This window comes from Cyprinodon variegatus, unplaced genomic scaffold (genome assembly GCF_000732505.1).
Source record: "Cyprinodon variegatus isolate N-32 unplaced genomic scaffold, C_variegatus-1.0 Scaffold327, whole genome shotgun sequence".
Lineage (NCBI taxonomy): Eukaryota > Metazoa > Chordata > Actinopteri > Cyprinodontiformes > Cyprinodontidae > Cyprinodon > Cyprinodon variegatus.
Window position 1 is genome coordinate 381682 of NW_015150780.1, and position 21238 is coordinate 402919.

Sequence of the window (21238 nt, forward strand, 5' to 3'; positions counted from 1 at the left end):
CCCCCCCCCTCTGTAATAACCTGTTTAATAAAAAAATGAGCCAATAACAGAGACATCTAAAGAGAATATATATTTTTTTTATCTATCAGAAGATCTTTTAAAACTTTAGGTACAATTTTGACTGTGAGGTGATTCCTATTAAAAATCCCTATAAAAAACATTTTCTATGCAGATTCAGAGTTGGCAAAGAGTACAGCTTTCTCATTGCACACAATAAAGACACACAGAAACCTCTGCAAGCTCTATCACATGGTCACAAGCCCACTTCTGACCCCGATTTAACCCCCGTGTGTCCTCACAGCAGCTGGCTGGTGGAAGAATTGTGAGAACAGACCGAACCTGAAACTGTACGCCAACATAATCCTCACTGAGAGGGAGACATAAAGGGGGGCTGAGAGGAAATGGGAGCAAACGAGGGGCAGTGGAACAAAAAGAACAAAAAAAACAAAACAAAACAGTAGAGATGAGAAATGAAGGATGGAAAATCCCAAATCCTGCAGAAAAAAAAAATCCCTGAAAAATAGGATGCAACCTGTTGGTAAATTTAAAAGAAGCCTCTGTCACACTTTATTGAAAAATACCATCTGACACCAACATATATCTGTAACACAGATTCCTTTGCAGACTTTGAATGAATATAGAGCTAACTCCAATTAGCCTAATGCATTTCATGTTTACCTTCTCCACATTCAAGCATGTGAATGACAGCTGTTCCTATATGCAAAGTAATCCTCTGTAATCTGTGTGGCTCCCTGGGTCTTTCCTGAAAGATCTCCCACTTTGCCATGAGCTTCTCCAGACTCCATCCAACGACCTGTCCAGAAACCTGTAGTGTTGTAGCTAAGCTAATGCTAAACAGTCAGTTTTTGTTATACTTTATCCATTTGTCCCCTGTATTGTTCACTGAAATGAAGCTTCATTCACCACTTTGGTAAAGAGTTATGGGCTTTAAATATTATGTGATAAGCTGTAACTTATTTCAAAAGGCTCATCTTGCACAAATCAATCAGCTGCCAATTTACTCCAAATTGACATTTTTTTCTTTCTTCTGCTAATCTGAAACTCTGTATCTTTTCAGTCTGTAAATACATCACATAACAGCATGTTATTTCATGCACTTCTAGTAAATGATAGATAAAGGACATTTGTTACTAAGTGCACATAGGGACCAATCGTGGTGATTCCCTTAATTTATAAAAATCAGCAGGTTGGAACACAAAGAAGACCAGAAATCCATCTGGACCAGTTAAAATGTGATCGGTGCATCTCTATTTAAGATTATTTTGTACTGCATTTAGACTTTACATCTGAGATAGATGCTAGAAAACATGAATTGATGAACCTCTAAGTATGTTAATCTTTTATTGCAGTAGAAACAATTAAAAAAATCACTGAAATATTTAGAAAAATCAAATATCATTTGTAGGCCCCTAGTGGTAAACTTGTTACAGCCCATATTGTTATTGCCATTTTGCAATCTGGACACCACCAAGGGGTATTCTGCTTTATGGAGCAGGAAACTACATTGGATGGGGGATTTCTAACCATTCATCATCTAAAATATCCAGAACCTCCAGAGTTCTGTGGAGTTTCTGACATCTCTTCTCCTCCCTGAACAAAGAACAGTTTCTGTAATGGTCATTTCAGCAAATGCCAACTGTTTACCTCTTAAATAGGATTTTTACCGGCATCCTAAATCGCCTTTTCATAGTGGTCATCGTGGATAAAAGGTGACCTCAAAGATCTTTCCTGCTTTCTCAAACACTAAAGTAAAGATATATTTTTTTATTTTTTTCTGCGTAGAAATGAACCTCTTTGATGTGAAATATTGATTAATAGAAAATAAATTATTCTACATTAAAATTCATAGATCTTCTCAACTTTTCTTTGATAAAGCAATAAATGATGAATTTATTCTGAGGTTTTTCACACAATTTGAGACATTCAGATGGATTGCAGGTAAGTACTAATGAAGGAATCGGTGCAGCCATCACATCATATCAGCTTCACAAACCTAATATAAAAGAAAAAAGTAATAATTAATACTGAAATATTTGCAGAGTGCTACTTGGCTTGCAATTAATTGTTGCTTCTACAAGTTCTTACAAAAACCTTTGAGTCCAACTTTTTCTCTAAAATGTTATAAATGGATCAACATCCAGATAGGATATGGTTATTTTATTAGCTTCAAAAAGGCCTCTGGATTAGTGCTGTAAACATCAAGCATTAAATCACATCCGGTCAATAAACAGAGTCACAATGTTTGCTTCTGAAATGTAAAAGCTAGTGGTCACTCCCTTTATCGTATTCATGTCCTCAAGCTCTTCTGATAAGGAGTTGTTGGTGATAGGTGAATAAATGAGGTCTTTGAAGTGTTAGATGTTCTGCTATCTGCTGTACATTAATGATGATGATGATGATTAATGATGATATATTGATGTAAAAATACAAACATCATCTGCATGGGATGAAGGAGCAGAGTTTTTCACAGTGATTTTTCTGCCTGCTTCAGGCTTCCTCGGACTGATCTAAAAAATAAAAACTCCCACAAAAGCCACCGTCCTTCATGTCAGTGTCCATTCATGTCTTTGGTGGGATTTATACCATGGAATGCTGCCTATTTATCCTTGTTCATGGTTTTTTAAAATATATATATAAAAGAAAATAGCTGCTTTTTCAGTCGCTCAGAGGAGGAGAGTTAATCAAATAGTTGATATAGTAAAAAACTGATTGAAAGGGAAGGAATGTCTCCTCATATGTTGGGATTATTGTCATCTGAGTTTGTAACTGTTTCTTGTTAAGAGAACTGTGATTTTTAACAACTTTAAAAGTCATTAAAATCCAAGAACTTTGTTTGGGCAAATCATGAAAGGTCGTAGGGAGGGCTATCCTCTGGTTTCTCAAGTCTCTGAAGCCAAAAAAAATAGTCTTAGAAATTACTGAAAAGCTCATATTTCTTCATCCAGTCCATTTGTGGTGCTTTTTTCTTCTCCTTCGCATGGATCTTCATCTTTTCCTCCGCTGCTGTGGCACTGAGTCTCAGGCCGATCTCAGCGAAAGGGTCCATAAGCTGGCTACCGTCATCGTCGGCCAGCTAAATGTCGGCCAGGAAATGGAAAAACAGGCAGCTAAGCGTTAAGAGTTGAGATTTTTAGCCGGAACAACATTAATGTGCGACCACACTGACCTGCGTACTGTTGCCCTGGCTGCTGAGGTCCGAGCGCGTTGACCTGATGGACTGTGTGGTGGAGCTTCCGTTGATATGGGGGCTGGGGGAGCCGTTTGATATGGAGGGACCATCATAATCTGGGAAATAAAAATATAAATCGGAAGGTATTTCAATAGTATTTGCAGATTTGAGGAAAATATCTTAATCATTTCAGAACAGTGCCCCTTATCAATTCTAATGCTTCAGAGAATACTTAGATAATCTGCCACTGATTTCAATACCAAAAAAGTTGCAAATGTTAAGTTTTCAAATACGTTTGACCTTCCTCACCTTTGACGTGGTTGATTGTAGGGACCACTGATCTTCTTTTGAAATGTTCGTCTGTTTCTGGATCCACCACCAGCAGCCAGGTCTCGTCTCCCCCTTTCTTTATGAACGCCACCACCTCTGTGTGCCTCATGCCCTCGATGTTCACACCATTCACCTGATCAGGAAGAGGAGAAGGAGAGATTTTCCCTGTGTGACTATCCAGCAGATTTTTAAACACAGCTTTTTGGTTGATTCTGAGGTTTTAAAAAAATAAAGGTTTTGCAAAAATATTCATTCCCCACTATTTTTTTTACCAAGCTGTACTTCATTACAAACCCTTAATTGCTTTGTTTTTTTGTGCAAAATCTACACACCCAAAACAACATAGAAGTGCAAAAATGCCAACAGATAGTGTCCATGAAGAATGATGGTGCATCGCATTGAGTCTGCAATTCTGCACCTCTCATTACACCAATACATCTAAACAAGCCTCACCTATATAGATTTTTTAAATCATATATCTCGCTGTCCTGTGAAGCCCTTAGATGTTTGTTGGTAAACAACAGTTTAGGAAGAAAGTTGTTGGTATTTTTGAGTCAGTATTAGTTGGTTAAAAGATATTTCAAATTTTGAACATCTCGTGGAGGACTGTTCATGGATCAGCTAAAGTAGTATGGCACAAACTGTAAACCGACCAAAACTTTGCCGTCCACCGAATCTGAGATGCAGGGCAAATAGACAATTTCCCTACAAAATAGCTGCTGTTTTAACGTGGGAGGACTCAGAGTTAAGAAAACAAAGTCAGTATTGAAAAAAGCACAAAAAAAAAAAAAAGCATTTTCACTTCAATATGAGAAAATCAGGAGATGCAGCAAATATAGGGGCAAATGTCATTAGTTCAGAGGCCAAAACTGCCTGCATTAACCCAACACATCATTTTAAACACACAACCCCATTATCATCAAGAACAGAGTGGCTTTCAGAAGATAGCAGAAATAAGACTAGAGCTAAAAAGGAGCTAAAGTATATTCAGTCAATGGCCACACTTCAGACCTAAGGCAAGACCTATAAACCTCCTCCATATAGTGGAGTTTAAACCGTTTTCCAATAAAAGAAATTGGTAAAATTCCCAGTATGCAACTGTGCTAAGGGGATGGAAAAAATAATAATGAAAGACTTTAATTAAAGCTTAACCAAGTAATAAAACAGAGAAGGTGAATACTTACACACAAGAATCTGCAATAAAAATAGTGTATGTGCTTCCAAGCTGATCCACAAGGGGGAGCCAGGTAACCACCCTGCCATGTTAAGAGAACCATGTTGTTTTTCTAGGGGTAAAGTTTTGCTTTAAGTTTTTATTTAATGACAACCAACTTTCAGCGCTCTTACAGGAGTGTGGATCTGGATGCTGCCTAAACAACAGGAATGTAATATCTTCCTCACCTCTGCACCTAACCTGTGAGGTACACCAGGTTTGTTTTTACCTGCTTTTATCTGGATGCTGGGTTTCAGCTGCTCTGTCTAGACCATTCTTGGTGTTCAGCAGGCTGTGTCGCAACACACCGAGTTTGTGTTGTTGGTACACTTTCAATTATTGATGGCTCTCCTGAGCTCTGGCTGGGGCTTAGGTGTCAGGTGTCTCTTTGCTGATGGGGAATTTGTTTAAAATTAACGGCTTATGATTGGCTGGGGGGTGTAAGAAGAGAAATCGCTGCATTTTCTCTCACTTTAAAAAGGAAAATTAAAGACATTAAATCAATTTAATGAGAGAATACTTGGGTCATCAACAGACACAAAAAGCCAAAATAAAGAGAAACGAGAAAGAGGTAAAACGCTGCACAATAAATGACATAGAAGAATGCCACAGATGGAAAATGTGAACCAATTCTCTTCTTATCCATGTATCTGTTTTATAAGGACTTTGAGTCCTTAAAGACAGGATCTCAGTGACAGAGTGAGACAAACAGGTAAGAACAGGTATCAAACAAACCCCTCTGTCTTCGGACGACAACAGGTGTTGCATTGTCTATAACAGACATCAATAACAGTCCAGGCCTGAATGGACAATGCACTGTTCTCTTCCCGCTAGATTAATTAATACATAGAGCTCTCGAAAATGTGTACAAGCCTATTTCCCATGGGACAACTCTTCAGGAAACATCTTAATACTTAATGTGTGTGTGTGTGTTGGACTTCATGGAGCTTCAAAATAGAGGTACTTTTTCACTTTTGAAGTGGAGATCAAAACCACAAATTTCCAACCGATCTGCACATCTGTAGACATGACACAAGAGATGAGACAGGCTTTTTACTATTGAGTCTGTGTTTTAGCTTCACAAAGGAACAAAGAGCACAGCAAACAAGCTAGAGAGAGGACAGTTCTGTCATATGCAGGTTATCTACCTGCCATGGACACTCTATCTTTGGAGCCCAAAAGGACTTCAGTCACGTATACTTCCTCCACTGCCCATTTCCTGTTTGACAACTAGGACGAAAGGCTTCTAGTGTCAGGAAATTTAAAATAACAGGACAATATCTAGATTTTGTTAAGAAAATATGTACAGTGACTTTATCTGTACCTGACTGGTAATTGATTGATATGAAGCTCGAAAGTCATATCTTTTTCTGGTCAGTGAATGCCACTAATCTGAGTGCTTCAAACTTCAAAACGCTCTTCGATGTGGATTCTGTTACTGAAAAAAGATCATTTTTTTTCATTGTTAATGAATAAAGTTGAAAATGAAGGAAACCATGAGATAAAAGGAAAATGTCATTGTTCCTTAAAAAGAAACATTGAGATGTTGAGACCTGTCTTTAGTTAGTTTAGGCTGTAACAGAACTTAACTTTAAGCACAATACATAAGGGCTTAAAATAACTAAGCAGCCATTACAGCTATGAAACCCAGTAATTCTCCATCATGACCCAACAACAAAAGCAGTTGCAGACTGATATGATGCTACCAAGCTTGAACTTCACGGATGATCAGAACACGCTGTGATCGACGCAGCTACAGCTGAAAGTGATGAGGCATTAACTGCCGTCAGAGGTTCTGCCAAACGGCAGCAGAAAGCTGAGCTGTCACAGCAGCCTTTACAACATTTGTTGCTGATACAACTCCAGTGTAATGGGCCGTGGGCAAAGAAAGACGGCGAGCGTCGGACAGGGAGAGCTCTTCATGGTCACTCAGCTCTCTAACAACCTGCTGACAGGTAAACATCACAGGTGATTTGGTAGGTGCACGGTCAGAGAAAACTCCAATTACCACAGCAACATAAAAAAAAAACAAAGAAACATCCGATCCACCAGTAGAAGGGAGGCTGAAACTATCAAAATAGTCAAAACTCATTAACAGATATTTATTTGCTCTAAAAGAAAGCTATCACACATTGACCGATGTACATTGCACCGTGAAGCATCTTTGTTGTCCTAAAAAAAACAAAAAATATGTGTGCAGCTCAGGCTGCAGAAAGACATTTTAATAGAAGATGCTACAAACCTAAACATTGATGCTTCATGGAAATTGTCTTTCGCAACAGGTCTATATCCAGTTTTTCTAAAAGGCTACAAAGTTAACAAACAGCGTGCCACTAGTCTAAAAGCTGTAGATGATCTGTGAGATCTACTCTTTATAAGGTGGGTTAATTAATGTTTTATTTTGCATCTTCCCATGCTGTATTATAACTGAAAACATGCCATAGATGTGGCGTTTGTTGCCATTGATGACTTGCTGCTGGATATTCGGTCAGATTTTTTTCATGCTGACTTATGTAGTGTGAAGCCACAAAGCACAATCTTTGTTTGGTTCCTTGTATTTTAATGTGATTGATGGTTTATCTCCAAGACTTTAACACAATTTTGCTGGACAGCTTTTTTTCTTTCAACATTGTTAAGCATCTTTTGTGCATTCATTTTGGGTAATGTTCGCCAGAATGGACAAAACTCTGCCTTTACGGAAGAAAAACAGTCAGAAATAAACAATAAAATAAGCAAAGCGGTCTTATTTTTTTTTACATGGGCTAAGAATATAAATGATTTTTAATTACATTATACTTTAAGGACATTTCTGTTTCCTGTGTGTGGTGATCTGTGACCTGTCCTGGACTCAAGTGCACTTCCAGGGAGGCCAAAGGCCGTGGGAATGAAGGCTGTGTTTACTCCAATATGTGTTTACATTTATGCAACACTGATCAAGTTTCTTTTGAGTAGGTTTTTGTAATTATATTTTTGATTCTTTTGCAGATTTGAACATTTCGTTACCTTATGGCTGGCCGTGTGACAGTAGTTACCCTACAGTGCATATCCCATCATGATCATTGTTTAATTTAGAAACAGTCATGCAAATACTTGATAAAAAAATATTTCATAAAAAAAAATAAGTCTTATATTGAGATAGAACATAACTTATGTTTCTTTTTCCTGTAAAAAAGGTTTTTTACCGGAGATATAGGAGAAAACCAAGAGTGCCAGCACCAAAGAAGAACCTCTCAAGTTATGAAAGAGCAGTTGGATTTTCTCACAGTCTATCAATCCTGTTTTCCAACACAAACCAGCTAAATGCAGTATAATTAACAAGCAATTATCTTATTGTCATTCCTCTCTATGGTTTCCTGTCAGTCAAATGCATGTGTTCACAATTCTCACAGAGTGCTTTGTGTTTGACATCCTTCTCTCAGCTAATTGTCTCTGTTATGTTGGATCTTTTTTCCATGTTTCAGTAAAGACACGTCTCAGCACAAACAGACCCTCTCTCACAGAGCTTAAATTGATAAACCAAAACTAAATCATTCCTTTAATTTGAAGGTTGAGCACAAAAGGAGTTTATAAGCTGCTTTGCAGAAGGGTTCACAAGCAATGGCGTTCAGTGCTAATACTATTTAGAGTTGTCAAAGAGGAAAGTTGACATGTTAAAGAAATAAAGAAGACAGATGAGGACAGTGTGTGCCAACTTAAACCGTGCCATCAGATCAGCGAAGCAGAACAACAGCCAGAAGATTCAGGATCTTTTCCACGATGCCAGCAACACTAGGAGGATGTGGAAAGGCATTTGGATGATCACAGACTACACATCGTCTCTAGTCTGCTGCCGACATTCGACCCGTTCCAGCACATATATTGACGGAACCGCCACATGCGGATGCTGTTCCTGGACTTCAGTTCAGTTTTCAACACCATCATCCCACAGCTTCTGATAGGAAAACTGGAACAGCTGGGCTTCAATACACCCCTCTGCAATTGGCTGCTAGACTTCCTCACAGACAGACCTCAGTCAGTCAGAGTTGGACAGAACACCTCTGGTGTCATCACCCTAAGCACAGGCTCCCTCAGGGCTGAGTCCCCTGCTGTTCACCCTGATGACACATGACTGTGTCCCCAGGTTCACCACCAATCACATCGTGAAGTTTGCTGACGACACCATGGTGGTGGGCCTCATCAGAGACGATAACGACCAGGACTACAGAGAGGAGGTGGAGCAGCTGGTGGGCTGGTGCAGAGAGAACAGCCTGGTGCAGAGAGAACAGCCTGATCCTGAATGTGGAGAAGACGAAGCGGATCATTGTTGACTTCAGGAAGAACCGTCCAAACCACGCTCCACTGCTTAACAGCTCAGCTGTAGAGGTGGTCAACAGCACCAAATTCCTGGGGACTATCACAGACACCCTCAAATGGAATGTTAACACCACCTCACTAATCAATAGGGTACAAAAGCGCATGTACTTCTTGCAAAGGATAAGGAGAGCCCACCTGGCCCCACCCATCCTCACCACCTTCTACAGAAGCACCATAGAGAGCGTTCTGACCAGCTGTCTCATTGTGTGTTGTGGAAGCTGCAGCTTCTCAGACTAAGGGAGACATAGAGGATCATTGGAGCTCCTCTTCCTTCCATTAAATACATTTCATCCCAGTGCTGCATGTGTTTTTTTTTTGTCTCTTTGTGTCATCTGAGTGACGACATATCATGAACTTGGCATGATTACTGACTTAATTACTAACTCCCTTCACCATTGTAGTTCTGCCCGGTTTCTCATCACTGCTCATCTTATCCACCTGGTCCTGCCACTATTTAGGGTGCTTGCATCCAGTCATCAGGGCAAGATTATTCTTGTTCTCTGTAGCAAGGGGTGAGAGTGCTTTTAGAGCTCCTTGGTGTTTCTGATTACCTGATCCTGACCCGGTCTGCCTCTCAACCACTGACCTGCCTGTTCCCATGTCAAAAGTTTGCCTGAACTGCCTTTGGACTCCTGGACCTCTAAATTTGACTGTTCCTGTTCTGATCTGTTTGCCTGACCTGCCTTGGGATTCCTGCATGTTACTCCAGGGCTGCAGCATCTGGCACACTCTGAGCGGCACCCGCCGCAACTTGGTAGCAGCCTACCGGCTGGATTCTACCTCGCTCGCTGGGCAGGGACTGAACCAGAGTTTCCTCCCTCACACACCCTAGCTGCTGCTACTGCAACCCAGCAGCCCGACATTTCTTAATAAACACTTTTTGAGTAATCCCACTATCTGTCCTGCCTGAATACTGGGCCCTCTGTTCTGAGTTCTGACACAATGATTTTTACCAAAGGCTTTTTCGCAATTTATTGATTGGACATTTACAGTTTTAACCAAATTATATCTGTAGATGTTTATACACAGCTGACTGTACATATTGCAGTATTTAGCTTCTAACAAGCTGTCAGGATGCTCAAGAAGACTTCAATAAAAAGCCCTTTTCCTGAGACTCCACTATAAGGGTGTGGGCTCAGCCCCCAATATTCCCAGGTCCAGGAAACACCTCTGTTCACAACCCTTGAACTTTTCTACTTTGTGGCACATTACGACCACAAACTTCATTGTAGTTTATTGGGATTTCATATGAGGGACCGAACAAAAGAGTGCATAATTGTCAAGTGGAAAGAAAGTTGGTTGCAAATACAAATCTGAAAATAAAAGCAGACATACATTTCAAGTCTCTTTTTCTCTCAAAAAAATCCAGTACAAACAACCATGTTCAGAGGTCAAGTTAAGTTAGTAAACTGAATCCATCTGTGAGTAATTTAATCTGTATGTAAATATGGCGGTATTCATAAACAAAGTTGGAGAGCAGTTTAAAGTAGGGTCAGGTAATAAAACATTTATCCAAAGTTTGGAATGTACTGTATAGCATAGTTTAATGTATTGTCTGAGAGGGGAACAAGTAAAGCACAGCAGAAATCCTGTCAAGAGATCATAACTCCAAAGTTTGGAAGAAGAGATCAATAAAATAAGCAGTAGGTCTATGGTGCCTGGTGGACCTATAAAGATCTGCAACTTGGGTGGGAGAATTTATCTTAAGAACATCTACTAGTGGTGCCCTCTGCAAAGCTGCGTCTAAAGGGAGGAACAGAAGAAGAAAGCCACTGCAGGTAGAAAGCCTCAATAAGTCCTGTTTGCAGATTGCTCTAACTCATTTTTGAGTACAGGGCAAATATGTGAAACTCTATTGTGTACATGTATAATGTAAAAGGTAATTTATGATGATAACATTATCATGCTGCAATGACTTTTCTCTTCACCAAGGATAGAAGAGCATATCAGAGTGAAAAAACAATAATTTATTGAAAGATGCAAAAGACTTGAGAGCATATATTCACTATCAGCAACCCTAAAGATACAACTTAAGGTGAAAAAAAAAAACATGTTCAGCCCCAAACCCATTGAATAATATCCATCAAGACTTTAAAATCCATGTTCACTGATCGTATCCATCTAACCTAACTGACTTGCATAAAAGATAAGGCAACATTTTCCAACTTTAGATGTGCAAAGCTGGTTGAGACTATCCATAGAGGACTTAAGCTGGCTACTGCATATAAATTGTGTTTTTTTTTTGCTTCTAAATATTCATACTATAGTAGTAATTCAGCTGGTGAACTCAAAGAAAGTCCAGTCCACTGAAGTTTATCTCATACCTGCAAAAGAAAACACAATGGCGGCACAAAGGCAGAGGGGGCATTTTTCTAATTGATGTGGAAGAATAGGAGAGCAAAATGTTTTTCTATTACTTGGAAGGTGAATCATATAAATCGTATTTTGTTCGTATATGATTTCTCACCACCTCTGCCTATTGATTAAACTATACATTACATACAAATCATTGTACAGATTTCTGCCCCTGAAAAAAGAAAACAAATCTCCACTTTCCCTACCTACCAAAGCCCGTCCAAAGCCTTACCAATCTCACAGGTAAAAAGTTTATCAGTACCTATGCAAGCCACTGTAATTCGTCTCATAGGTATTTTAAGTCACATTTTTTCTTTCATGTATTAATAAAAGTTATCAAGTATAGACTGGAATGCCCTTTATATAATTCATATTATTTTGAACTGTAGTTAATGGATCTAATTGACTCAGCAGTTCTGTTCAAACGTCTCCCTCCTACCTCGACTAGCCTGTCTTGTGGTCTCAGTCCAGCACGTTCGGCAGGTGACCCCGGGTCCAGGGAGCGGATGTACTGACCAGGCCGTGACCGATCACTGTGAAGGTTGAAGCCATAGCCCCCTGGCGACCGAGTCAGGTGGCAGAGACGTGGGGCAAGTTCAGATGGGTCGACCTGGGGAGGGGACTGATCCTGATCCTGAGGCTGAGATTCCACCTCCGACGACAGCTCCTGGAAAGACATGTTTGGCATTTAATCAGCTTCTAATTTCAATCAATTTATTTTAAAATATTTTATTTGAAATTTTGTTAAAATAAAATATTTACTGTTTGCTCATTGCGCATAATGAGCATACATTTAGCACATCATCACTTCAAAACATTTAAACACCTCCCGCGTCTGTGAAACCTGCTTTAATAGCTATACTAATAATTTAACACCTATTTAAAGCAAAACTCAATTAGTATAACCACATTGGATCGCAGTGAAAAGCAACTTGGAGCCCAAAAACTGCTGTTTTATGATGATTCTATCCTGTATTTGTTCAATTGCACAAACATTTCTATTAAAAAAAAAATATATATATATATTTTTATTTTAGAATCCACAATTTGCTTAGTCTAATTATATAGACTGCTTAGTGTTAGATGTACATTTTTTCCACTTTTTGTTTGCTTGAGATTACTCAGATTTTCCTAAAACATTGAGTTTCTTTTTTTGTTGGTTATTTTACTTGCGTGGAACATTTTCAGCATATTGCCAACAGTTTTGCCAGCTTGGGTGATGACATTTATAGAGCAGGATTAATTGAGCCTCCAGCTCTTCGGCATGGTCATGCTGATTTACCACCTACACATCCAGGGATAAAATGTGCTATGAGGGGGACGACGGAGACTCGTATTAACACTGGGGTGTAACTCACTCAGCTACCTGCAATAGTTCACATGAATAGGACAGCACAGCTGATGTTGGCCGGCCTTATATATTTCTTACGTTTTTTTAGAGCATATGGGAACCTTCTACAGGAGAACAGCTTGAACGGCTAAAAATACATATGTAGGCAGGCTTAGAGAGAATATACAAAGAGATGACGGTACAGTAGCAATTTGAACATAGATAGCAGCTGAAGATAATGTTCAGTCAATCATTTCTGACATTTCTTTACTTCTGCTGTGCAGTCCAAAAAAGATGCAATATATAAATGGGCACCACAACTGCAATTCTGTATGCCAGAAAAGACATTTAGAAACATATAATTTAGTTTCAGAATCAAATACTTTTGGGTTGTAGGGATCTGGGAAGATTGCCCTGAAATAAAGGAAGACAATAGAATAATTCAAATCAATTACTCTCCCATGAGCCCTACACCTCCTCTCTTTCCTGCCTACAGGAGCAATGCTAGGGTTGGGCTTTAAGGGTGAGTTTTGCAAGACAAAGAAAGAAAAAAAATGATTTCTTTTTTAATCAGTGTATTATTATTCTGGGATCTGGTTGATGGAGGAAAACAAAAAACAGTAGGAGTGAGAGGAGGCAAGGCAATAAGCAAGAAACGAGAGAGAGTTGAGTGTGTGGGAGGATTGGAAAATTAGATGCAGCAAGAGGGTTGAGAATGAGAGTTGAAGCAATGCAAAGATCAAGCAGAGGCCAAAAAAAAAAAAAAAACAGCAGACAGATAAGCAGGGAGAAAGAGAGAGAAGAAGAGTTTACGAAGAGAAGTCAAGATGACAGAAGTTTCCAGTATGACACTTTAGTGAAGAAAAGTGGAGCTCTAATGTAAACTCTGAGAGCAACACAGCTGGGAGTCATTATGTGGGGAGCTGTGAGTGTCTGCCAGTTTAACCTCTGACTGCCTCTCAGGGCTGAGCTGAACCCAACTAATCACTTTTGTGGGCCCTGTGCCTCCTACAAACTCACCAAACTTGTCACAGAGTGAGGTTACACTTTTTTTCTGCTTCACTTCTACAGAATCAGCTCTGCTGGAGACCTGACTGTCTGTGACGTACAGAGCTGTGCTCAAGTATTTAACCCATTTCACATTATTTCTGGTTTTGCATTTGGATAGACCTTAATGGAGTAGATCACTGAAGTAACTTTTATGGGAGACAAAGTTAACCCTAGAAAACACACAAAGCATGTTTCAAAAAGTTGATCAGAAAAAGTTATCATTCATGCTAGTAAATTACATTTTAACCGTGATAGAATATATTGGTTCAGTTTCTCCAGCTACAGCCAGGCTACTTTTTAACCTGGAGACTCAAGCAATCAGTTAAACAGAACCAATCAGGCTACAAAAAGAATGCTCCAAAACAACATGGAGGTTACCTAAGAACCCAGAACACCTCTGAATCCCTCATGTGTTAAGGGAAGCATTCATTACTTAACAATAAGAAAGACAGTGGGTGAAACCTTCTAAAATGGAGAAGCAACAGATTTCTCCAACAAACTCATAGTTTATTAGTAAGTACACAAAGGCCAATCCAATATTTGCCAAAGAAAATGAATACTTGAATGGTCTCAAGAGTTCTGGGAAAATATAAGTCGGACTAATGACACACAAGTTGATCTTTCTCAAAGTTATATTACATTTTATGTAAACCTAATAAAAGCTCTGAGAACAAGATCACAGTGTCAGTCATGCATGTGGATGATAACATGATGGTCTAAAGCTACGTTCACACAGCAGCCTGAAGTGACCCAAATTCAATTTTTTTTTGCCCATTTGCGACACGGATCAGATTTTTTCATGGCAGTCTGAACAACACAGAACTGATTTTTTCCAATGCGACCCAGGCCACTTGGCTATGTGGTCCCGAATCCGATACGAATCTGATCTTTTCAAATGCAACCTATTTGTGAACGGCCAGGTCGCATTCATCCGACCTGAACGCCATCAATACCCGACAAAGGTCCCTATTCTGGGTCTTGATGATGAACACCGGCACTACCATCCATGTTTACATCCGTAAACACAGAGCAAGCTGGCATGTGACGTCACTGCGTCCTCTACTGCGTATTCGGGACACTTGCGTTATATGACTGCAGTTCACGCAGGAGATCACATACAAGTCCCATATATTTGGAAATAGGAACAACAATGCAAAAAAAAAAAATCGTATTTCACCAAAAAATGGGAATTGAGCATCAAGGCCTGCAGTGTGAATGTAGCCTATGTCTACTGTTCTGCTTTAGGACCTTGATGAATTATAATTAATAGAAAGAAAGGTTCTGCTCTATCACAGAAAATACTAGCCAGCAGTTTTTGACCTTAAAGTGAAACTCACCAGAGATGATTTTAAGACAAACAGCAGAACCAAACAAGCTAACAGCATAATGTATCACACAGTACAGTAAGGTTAAGGTAGAACCCCAAAGACCCATTTTATCTGCAATAAAAACATATTTTTTTTTTTAGCAAAGTGGATTTTGGTCACGCAGCAGAACATCAAAAAACACAATATTAATTCTACCTCTGATTGAGCAAATGATTATGGCCTAATAAATTTAGAAAACGTAATGCAATGAAGATGGTTGTGGAACGACCTGAAGGATTTGTCAAAGTTTTGCCCTCTGTTTAGGTTACTTTTTAAGTGTTTAGTTCACTGTAATCATGTGTCTTTGTAGTTGTTTTCTGGCATTGTTGAATTTTTGTGTTACTCTCTGAAGCCCCCCCCCCCTTCCCCTAGCTCCCTTCTATTTACCTCTATCCACACCTGCTCCATATCAGCTGATTAGCCCATTCTTTGTTCTGTTCCCTATATATCCACCTCCTCTACAGATCCTCATTACTGGTTTCTCGTTGTTGCTTTGCTCCACATGCATGTTTTCCCCTATGTCTCCTGGTTTTTGTTTTCCTATAATGTTCATTAGGGTTTTGCCTCTGTTGCCTTTTTCATTCATTAAATCTGCATCTCACTCATCTCAGCCCCATAATCTCTACATTTAGTTTCTTAATCAACTTCTACCCAACCTGACAGGATTTTCTGGCCTATTTGAAACTATACAGCTGATCATAAGCACTATAGCTTCAACAGTGGCCCTTTTACAAACTGTTTCCTATAAGTTGTGAATGAAAACCGTTTGTAAATAAATAACATTATTTTTGTTTGAAAAATATATATTAGTGCTAAGGTGAGACAATTCTGTAAGAACTTTTTTAAAAGGGCAAGGTTGTGGATAGGTTTTTTTCCCTTTCATTATGAAATAATTATTTTTAAATCAGTTTTTTCTTTAATGTTCTATGGTATGATAAATTAACTCCTAGCTCTGAAGCATCTAAAGTTGACAAAAAATGTAAAAAAACAACAAAAAAACATTCTATGTTTGTGTAGTAAAAATAGATGAATCAGAAGCAATGTGATGGACAATCATAATGACTTTGAAGATGAAGTATCAACCAAAAGGACTCAAGTTACCAAGAAAACAAAAAAACTATTCAAAACAAGAGGAAATCGAATAGAATGAGACCACTGTGTTTGTTTGAGTTGTGGGTGTTGAAAACTTGGTTGGAAAAAAACCTTTTGGAAGAAAAATATTTTTCTAACAAGAAGAAAAATAAAGCAGCAAACTCTCGTGTCATGGGGGGATAGATTTTTGATTATCAGCAACACACAGTCCCGCATGGGAGGGAAATACAGCAGGAGGGGCTGGAAATAAAACTATACCCTCACATGGAATCAGGCTGCTTTGCTACAACATATGGAATATTTCACGCCCATCAAAAAACTAATGTTTTATTACCAGCAATGCACACCTACATGTACTGACCCGGGTTTCCTGGCTGTGGCACAGTGAGAGGATGTGCGGTCAGTGGTAGAAGCGCTATTCTATGATGTCCTCTGTGCCCTGCAACAATCAGCTTTTGTTTCAGTAAATCTGAGGGGGATCATGCAAGGGAGAGACCACCACATCCACACAATACATGTGTTTCAATTCACTTGAATATCTCAAAATGCAGTTTTTTCCTTTCTGTTAATTTAACAATATACGTAAAAGCCAAAAATATAATGGTAACAATCGGTAAAGTGGGTTAATTATTTCATGTATTTACTCATAAAATTGGAAGGCTGTGAAGAAGGTGGATGGAAAAACATAGTCAAGATGTGGTGTTTAAAATGTTTTTTATGCATTCCATTAAATTTAATAACCTTGTATAATATTTGTGTATTTTTTTTGTTTTTTTTTAATAGAAAGTACTCCTGCCTCTGTGTTAATAGTTGATTAAATTAATTATATTGTAGTTTACCAAGGTGGAAAAAATCAAACAGCACCCCCATGAAAGCCTGACATCCACCTTGCGAAATCAGAGACTTTCTTTGGTTCAATTTCCAGTATTGCTGCCAGGTGCGTGGAAAGAGTCACAGTTGCAGCTTGTTTTTTAACAGAAAGTTAAGCCTTCTGTTCCAAAAGAGTGCCAAAATTTCCAATAAAGGCCGTGGGTGGGAACAGGTGTTTTTTGGCTTTGTGTGCACTTCCAATTTCACTTATTTATTGCAAAAAAAATAAATAAATAAAAAAAAAAAATTACAAAAAATGTCTTAAAACTTAGCAGAAACAAAAGTTAATGTTTGAAGCTCTAAAAAAACAGTGGTAAAATTTTTTTTTTTTCAAAACCTCACCAGACATTAACCAAACCATCCAGCAGCCCTTGGTGTGTTCTTAATTACTCAAATTAATGGGAGGGTCTAACAATTAACAACCTAATCTAAATAATTCCAAATATAAAAAATAGATTACAAATTTGTTCCTAAATGAACTTAAATATATTTTACATACCAAAAAGAAGAAAACCAAATTTGTAAAAATAACTACTTACAAAAATTTAACATAAATGGCCACAACAGAAAGTATTTTTTAGTGTTTTAATACATGCTATCTAATTAAATAGATCAGTATCTTCTTGTATTGCAGCAATAGCATCCTATTGATTTTCAGATTTGCAATTAGAATGTAGAAAACTATGTTGGAAATGTTTAAAGACATACTAGCAAAAATATAAAGACAATCTTCCAACAGTGGATTTATCAATATTTTTTCTATTGAGTTTTTTATACGCTTTTGTGGATTATTGTTAATTATCACCCTTCTCATACCCTGGGCCTCGAAAGGACAAGTAATCTTGCAATGCATTGTGGGTTGTGGTTGCCATTTTTCAACAGCTGCAATAATACTGCCCATTTGGATGTGGTAGATGGAGATAAAAGTCAATGGACTCTACTAATACAGGGTGGATATGTTGCAAAGATTTGGTATCTGGAAAAAATCTCTAGGATCAAGAGCATTTATCCATATCAGTGAGATATCTAGAGAAATTACATAACCTTCTGCCAATCTCAGAAGCTGAGCTTGTTTTGTATCTCTCGAATAAAGTTTTTTTTTTATACCATTGAAGAGTCCAGAAATACTTAAGTGCTTAACCTCTAAAAGGCTCGTGGACAAAGCAAATTTGAGAGGGTCTATGATCTCAACATTTTTCTTCTTAAAGTGAAAAGTGTCCATAAACAGCACCAATTCATCTTACAATGGTAATGAGTAGGAGGAGCAAAAACGTGTTTTAGAAGCAAAAATAAGTCTATATTTGATTATTGATTGTATTTTATAAATTCTGTCCTTCACAATATTACAAGTACTTTAGCCTGATCTATTAGATATACAAGTAACAGTAACTAATGAAAACAACAGCTGGGGTTTTGTCACCCTTTCAATCCAAACTATGTGTAGTCGATCAGAATTTAAATTTTTGGTTGGAATGAAAAGAAATTTCATTACAGTCTGGATCATTTGAAAAGAACAGATTTCCCAGAAAATTCCTTAACATGAAATGATTTTATTTGGCACTGTGTAACCTTATTGAATTAAATAAAATATTTGATAGTTTAAGATAGATATTGTGAATTATATGTGAATTAAGTATTCTATCTTAAGTATTGTGCAATCACACATTATGCCATCATGAGTCTTCAAATAATTGTTTCTACTTGCATATTGTTTAAAAGCATTGAAGTGCTACAAACGTATCACTTCATATTTTTACATGTACCTCTTTGCAGCCCAATTAGTCCAGTTTGAGGTTAATGTTGGATATAACAAAATGGAGAACACACTGACCTAAATGCTTACTTTGCGTGCAGCAACAAATACACTCAAAGCATATTTCCTTTCCCACCGGTGGCTGCTGGCTATACTATTGGTAGGTGATGAAACTGGATCTCAGCTTGTTAAATAATTGAGCACTGGCCTCTAGTGATGGATAGATCGTGACCGCTGTTACCCTTTCACAGCCAAGGATCGCTGGTTCAATGTTCGCTCACAATGCCATGAAGTATGTTTGGGCATGGAGCAACATGTGCTATACCTGCCTTTGATTTGATGCAAACAAACCTTAGAGTGTTTCAACATGTAGGACAAATGATTAAACTTTACGTGCTTCCCAGAGCTTACTGATAACAACTGATGAACCTTCTAATTACCGGTATACCGATCAGCTTAAGATAAGATAAGATAGACTTAATTGATCTCACAGTGGAGAAATTCACTAGTCGCATTGGCTCAATATTCAAAAGAAAGTGCCAAAAGGAGGAAAAGGAGCATGGGGTATATACAGTGTGTCCACATATATACAGTGGATCGGGGGAAAAAAAATAGGGCAGAGATTTAAGGTGACTTATGTACATTTAAGTAAAAGACACATGAAAACGTTACAAGGCAAACAGAAAAATGTTTTCAAAAAGCATTCACACTTTATCAGAAAATTATCTTATTGTGATACTATTGCTAAACATTTAGATGACAGTAGTGATTATGATTAGCCCATGTTTTACTAACTTTTTTATTTATTTCCCCATTCACAGACACCCCCAGCACTTGTGTGAGCTTTAGCATCATTTCATGTGTAGAAATTAAAGGCACTCATGGTCTTCCCAATCTGAAAAAACTGTACTAGCCTTCTTAATGTAATATCCTACCTTTTATAATATTCATATTGAATCCAAGTACCTTTGCAGTTCCATCTAATTGATATTGAAATGTGGATTATGATACCTTGGGGCTCGAAAGGACAAGTAGTCTTGTAATGCAATGTGGGTTGTGGTTGCCATTTCTCAGATCTACAGCTTCAGATTGCAGCGACATGAACGACTCACCCACCACTTTTCCCCCTCCAACCCAGAGGCCATCATGGTACAAAATAGCTTCCACAATTTTAGCATTGCCGTGAGGATGAGGTTTGTTAAGTTTAATCATTTTATAAATAGTATTTTATTAGCCTCGTTGGATGTAGACATTAAATAGCAAAGATAGCAAATATAACACTTATTTTTTCCAAATCGCCATCATGTTTTAATGAGCTGGTTAGCATAGTGATATAAACAGACCAATCATTTAGTTTGATAACGAGATTGTGTTTTTTGGAAGCATATATATTCCAAGTTTAGAGTCCAAGTCTTTCCAGTGATATGGGGGTTATTAGACTAGGTCCATTTCTCAATTCACAAGAACGCTAGTACGCCAGTTCGCCAAATATGTTCTTGAGAAGAACACAGGAAAGTATGGACTCGGGGAGAACGGGAGAATGCAGCATAAATATGGATCAAATGGAAGAGAAGCGTACTATGACGTCACCACTTGACTTGCTCGTCTACCACTGCATTTCCTGTTATTAATAATCTCTAAATAATAATAAATTGTTATTTTTTTCATTTAGTGGGGAAATAATAATTAACAGTCCGATAAACACAAATCAAATGAACATTTTGCCAAATAAAACAAAAAAATTGCCATCAGAGCCACACACGGCTATGCCGAGAGAGGGCTGCTATAAATCGGCTAAAATTAGCCCTGGCTGCGGTTTGCCTTGGAGCTCCACTGGTTGCTGCGGTCCTCTGAACATCGGAACTTTTTTTTAAATTATGACCTTTAACTACTGATGGATGTATAGGAATACACTCATACAAGTGTCAACTCCTCTGAGATAGCACAGGATGCAATTTGTGGCAATTTTTTATTTTTTTTTTCAATTTAAAAACTTTATGTATAACATTAATGCATAAATACCTAATTTGGTTTCAGTGTTTAATTCTGTTTAAAGTAACAGATCATTAAAAATGTCTCCAGACCTTTACTGGTTGATGATTTTCTTTATTCAGACCCACTGATATTTCATTGGTTTCCCCTGGTTTAATGTTTCTAAATATTTATTTCCCGTCATGTGCTCCATCCAATGCAGATCATTGGCTCCATCCACATCTAGTGAAAACTTGTGTGATTGGATGAGTCATAGAACGCAAACACTCAAGCAGGTGTTCTTCAAACTGCTAACGTGAATTGTCTATGCCATGCTACAATGTGGGATTCAGAAAAAGATGTT

The 21238-nt window shown here is 38.1% G+C and overlaps 1 protein-coding gene across 1 annotated transcript in view; it reads right to left on the reverse strand.

The window, feature by feature from the left end:
- Positions 1-104: 104 nt before the first annotated feature.
- LOC107091142 (Na(+)/H(+) exchange regulatory cofactor NHE-RF2-like) overlaps positions 105-21238 on the reverse strand; it is a 44005-nt gene continuing 22871 nt past the window's right edge. Inside the window, exons 3-6 of the mRNA XM_015384905.1 lie at positions 11881-12108; positions 3500-3653; positions 3188-3306; positions 105-3094 (exon numbers count right to left, since the gene is read on the reverse strand). Of these exons, the coding sequence (XP_015240391.1) occupies positions 2930-3094; positions 3188-3306; positions 3500-3653; positions 11881-12108 (666 nt within the window). The 3' untranslated portion in view covers positions 105-2929. The remainder of the gene's footprint in view (positions 3095-3187; positions 3307-3499; positions 3654-11880; positions 12109-21238) is intronic.